Genomic DNA, 5,190 nt, shown 5'->3' on the forward strand with positions numbered 1-5,190 from the left:
TAGAAATTTCACGGGATCCCTGACTGCGTCCAGTCATTTCCCCAAGAAGGCTCCCGCCACGAAAAACCTGCAGCAAATGTGTGCGAGCCTTTCTTCCTCTCGTTTATCTCTGTGTCCACTTAACTCTCGGGCTCAGCGAGAGAACCCTGAAACAAGGCAGGTAAGAATTTCCGCGGGGTGGAAATGGCATTTTCAACAGAAAAGACGAGGGAATGAATTCAATGCTCATTTTATTCCAATGAAATAAAGCGATGCAAAAGTCGCCTGGGTCATAAGATGAACTAAACTGAATTGTAGGCCGGAAGCCCAGAACAAGAGTTTTAAGTTTATAAACCGCTGTACATCACTGTCTTCTAGCCTCTACCCAGAGAAGTTCTGTGAACAAGTATCATGCAAAGAAATGGGGGGAAAAGAAAAGGGGGTGGGATTCGAGCAGGGAGCACCGGAGGAGAGGAGTTCTCCATCTGCTCTTCTGCAAGCTGCCCATCAGCATGGCTCGTCTTTGATGATATTAATATGGCTACCGTCCTCCCTGCAAAGTGAACAGCCATGAGCATGGTATTAGTACCTGTCACATGGAAACCAGGTCATTGTTTGCATTTTAAAGTCCTATGTCCATTCATTACGCATCCAGTTCCTTCCAGGACTATATTTACATGGTCCCTTTTTAAGGTTAATCCAGAAAACATAAAGGGTAAAGACCTTATTTGCCCATTTAGCTATCCTTGACACACACACACACACTCACAGGCACATGCACGCATGCACACAAACACACATCAAATCTAAGGTAGAGTGCTGTAATGCCTACAAAACATCCCATGAAGACTTAAGATTGTTCAGTGGAAACTCAGATATGGGAACAGACTCTGCTATACAAATGTGTTCACCCCTGTGTATCAATGTGTACAACTTGTATACAAGTTATAGCCTTGTGGTCAGTGCGTCGCATGTAGGGAGACAGATGTCATACACTGAACACTTAGCCTCTTACTCAGTATATATGGTAAGTCTTAGCTTCCAACTGGTCAATACAGGGTGCACCTGCATGACCTGTAAATCTAAAAGGAAACATAATATTCTGTAGAATTTAAGTATTAAGTACTTCAGGCTTATATTTGGAGGTATAGTGCTAAGGATTGAGCTCAGAACCCTAAGTATGCAAGGGCAGTTCTCTGCTACCGTGCTACATCTCAGCCCCTAAATACGCAATATGTTCTTTTCTTTCTCCTTGGTGGTAAAGATTGACCCCGGGGCCTCATGCATGGTAGGTAAACATTCTACTGCTGAGCCAAAAGCTTGGTCTCGACTAGACTGTGAATTTGGAAAAACTGCACACTGAGACAGTGACACAGCCTGGTCACCGGCTACACCCTGAGACGGTGACATTGCCTGGTCACCGGCTGCTTTACAGCTGACTGATCACACACTTTATGCTCTAGCTTTGATCTAAGAATAGACTACAGGTTTTTACAGCTTTTAAATGTCTGTACACACTGGAGAGATGGCTCAGTGGTTAAGAGCACCAACCGCTCTTCCAAAGGTCCTGAGTTCAAATCCCAGCAACCACATAGTGGCTCACAACAATCCTTAATGAGATCTGAAGCCCTCCTCTGGTGTGTCTGAAGACAGCTACAGTGTAATTACATATAATAATTTTTTTAAAAATTTAAAATTAAAAAAATGTCTGTACAAAAAGCAAACATAGTTTGAGTCATATTTGATACCTACATCTGAGGAAGGAGATACTACCTCCAGTAATCAAAATTCAAGGAAGAAAACCCGAGTGGTGTACAGCTGTGACCGTGTGTGACCTGGGGCTGGCTGATAAGAGCACTTGCTGCTCTTGCAAAAGGACCCCAAGTTTGATCCCAGTCACAAAAATTTGTAACTCCTGTTCCAGGGGCTCCAACTCCCTCTTCTGACCTCTGTGGGTACCAGCCATGCACATTACGCACACACATACATGTAGGCAAAACACTCACTCACACGTACAGTAAAATAATAAATCTTTTTTAAAAGTTCTTGTTTTAAATACGGGACCTGATTTTCATGCACAGGGTACATTCATTGCTGTAAGTGTTCATATCCGTTCCGCACACAGGGTTGAGGTTCCTAGGGCATGCTGGGAAGTCAAAATGACCACAGTCTGGCTACAAAAGAGGAAAGCAGAGAGGTAAGAGAATGATTTGAGATACACCCATTGCACTGTCCCCAGTGTTCTAAATGTCATAGAAATATCCTACATAACTACTTATGCTTCCCCCCACCCCCCAAAAAATGAGTTTGTAATGTAAAAATTCATATATACAAGAGTTCAAATACAAGCACAAAAAGAATAAAGAAAAAAAAAAAATATGAGCTCAGAGTAGGTGTGGTTCAAACCTGTCATTCCAGTCCTTGGAAAGCTGAAGTAAGAGGATTGCCTCCAGTTTGAGACCAGCCTGGGAGACATAGCAACTTCTAGGCTAGCCTGGGGACTAGACACATCTAGACTTTGTCCCCTCCACAAAAAAAAAAAAAAAACAAAAAACAAAAAACAAAACAAAAACAAAAACTCAGAGCCCCGCATGATTGGTACCATTTAGGCAATAGTCCCAGCACTTGGAGGGCAGAAAGCAGGAGGGTCAGGTGTTCAAGGTCATACTCAGCTATACATCCAGTTTGAGACCAGCCTGACCCTTGTCTCAGACAAAAAAAAAAAAAAAATTAAATTAAATTAAATTAAAAAAATTTTTTTAAACCTAAGAAAGTAAGGGAGAGAGGAAAGTGGCTACGCTTAAACATGGGGAGAATTTGTACACTTAGTAAGCCTCATTTTTAAATCCTCCCAACCCCACTTCTTACCTAATTCACTAGCAGTTTGGAGGGAGGGTTATGTATTTTGAGGCTGGGTCCCATTGTTGGCCTGCAGCATGCTACGTCACCAGGCTAGCCTCAAAGATTCGCCTGCCTCTGCCTCTGCCTCAGAAGCACTGGAATTAAAGATGCTCACACCACACCCAGAAGCTACGGGATTTTTTTTTTTTTTGAAGTAATGCCTCTTACCGAATGTTTTTAAAGTATTTTTGATTATTGTTCTCACACATATAATTTTCCTCCATTCCACTGTTTCCACGAGACCCTCGAGTGTTATAAAAACTCTAACTCTAGACTGGAGAGATGGCTCAGCGGTTGAGAGCAGTGACTGCTCTTGCAGAGTTCCTGAGTTCAAATCCCAGCAACCACATGGTGGCTCACAACCGTCTGTAATGGGATCTGATGCCCTCTTCTGGTGTGTCTGAAGATGGAGACCGTCTACTCACATACATTAAATAAATAAATAAATCTTTAAAAAAACAAACAAACAAACAAACAAACCTCTTAACTCCAGCTGGGGACACACAGTGATATATGCTAGCCAAGTGCTCAGCCTCTGAGCTGTACCCCAATACACTCTTAACTTGGAAGAGTGACAGCCGAGCCTTTACTCAGCAACCTCACCTCCACCCCAGGAGTCTAGAACACTAAGCCTGGGGTGGCTTAGTGCACACCTATGATCCCAGCACTCTGTCTCCAGCATGGCCAAAGCTCCCAGCTCATGGGACAGTTGAAGGTTCTATGACACGCAAGTGAACAGTTTCAGCCAGCCAACAGAGACAAAGATGCTGTGGGAACTGTTTGGATCGTGTGCCTGCGCGTTCTTTAGGTACAGAACAGTTGTAAACATTTTCACTGTCAAGCATCACCCAAAGGAATCCATCCTCCTTACCTCTGACTTGTTAGAAGTCAGACTGCTGACTCTCAAGCCAGTCCAAGGAGCCAAATAACCCATTTGAGTGGCCAGGTCTTGATTAACGACTGTCAGTTCCCCTAACTTTTGTCCTAGATAGCGAATGAGGACTAACCAAGTAAAACTGTCTCTGCACCCCTAACCAGTCTTGTAGGTTGCCTGCCTAACGTTTCCTTTGCCAAAAGCCTGCACCAGGCCACACCCAATGCCTCTTTCTGCACCTTCACACTTTCCCATGCCTCTGTCAGCCAGGGAGTCTCTACCCAAATGAAAATGATGCTGGCAGACCCTTGACACCGCAGCTCTCAATAAACTGTCTCATTTTGCTTTCATTTATGTCCACAGAATTTAATGTGACAAAATATATGAAGTATCTAATATACAGAGTAACTAACATACCTCAGAAAATTTGAATTGTTAAGGGAAATGTTAAAGCAAACACATCTATGGGGCCTTCAAAGACTGAGCCGTTCTTGACGGAAAGGTACACTTTTAGCTGATGTGGTGGCTCATACCTGCCACCCTAGGACTCAGGAGGATCTTGAGAAAAGAAAAGTATATACTCACTTCCCTGTATCAGGGAAATAGCAAGAGATGCTGGCTCACAAAGCCAGCCGTGTGTGGTTTCTGCAGTGACACGCCTAGCTTGAAAACAGCTCAACACTTCACTGCATGAGAAGAGACAGTACACGGACGGGGCTCATACTTACTGTTCGGAACTGTGACCTCTTCATGAGTTGAGAATCGGAAGAGTCAAGAGATTCATGAGAGGCTGTAAGGAGAAAACACTCACGCTGTAATATGACTAAGGTAAGTTGTCCATCAAAGATACGTAAATCTTAGTGTGTAAATAAGATGGAGAGTCATAAGAGAAGAAGGTATCCTAAGCCAATGAGAGAGAGAGAGAGAGAGAGAGAGAGAGAGAGAGAGAGAGAGAGAGAGAGAGAGAGTTCAGTTGGTAGGCTGGGGAAATGCCTCAATGAGTGGAGTGCTTGCTATAATCAGAGTTCTGATCCCCAGGGCCCAGAGCTGGACTTGGGTCTGCAACACCTTAACACTAGGAGGGGGCTGAGACAGGTGGATACCAAGAATTACTGGCCAGCCAGCCTAGCAGAAATGGCAAGCTACAGGTTCAGCAAGAGACACTGTCTCAAAAATAATGTGGAGCAATAGAAGACACCAGTATTGACCTCTAGCCTCCATATGCCTTCAACATACACACACACACACACACTAAGACACAAAGACCAAAACCAAAAGCAGTTCGTGGTTTATCCACACATAACAGTCTCTCTGATGCCCCTCTCCATGCTTCTTTAAAAAAAGAAATGGCTGGGCGTGGTGGCGCACGCCTTTAATCCCAGCACTCGGGAGGCAGAGGCAGGCGGATTTCTGAGTTCGAGGCCAGCCTGGTCTAC

At 44.1% G+C, this 5,190-nt stretch overlaps 1 protein-coding gene across 1 annotated transcript in view; it reads right to left on the reverse strand.

The window, feature by feature from the left end:
- Positions 1 to 213: 213 nt before the first annotated feature.
- Positions 214 to 5,190, reverse strand: part of Spink2 (serine peptidase inhibitor, Kazal type 2) — a 6,013-nt gene continuing 1,036 nt past the window's right edge. Inside the window, exons 2-4 of the mRNA XM_021163679.1 lie at positions 4,483 to 4,544; positions 2,044 to 2,153; positions 214 to 532 (exon numbers count right to left, since the gene is read on the reverse strand). Of these exons, the coding sequence (XP_021019338.1) occupies positions 487 to 532; positions 2,044 to 2,153; positions 4,483 to 4,544 (218 nt within the window). The 3' untranslated portion in view covers positions 214 to 486. The remainder of the gene's footprint in view (positions 533 to 2,043; positions 2,154 to 4,482; positions 4,545 to 5,190) is intronic.

Source organism: Mus caroli, chromosome 5 (assembly GCF_900094665.2).
Source record: "Mus caroli chromosome 5, CAROLI_EIJ_v1.1, whole genome shotgun sequence".
In the NCBI taxonomy this organism is placed as follows: domain Eukaryota; kingdom Metazoa; phylum Chordata; class Mammalia; order Rodentia; family Muridae; genus Mus; species Mus caroli.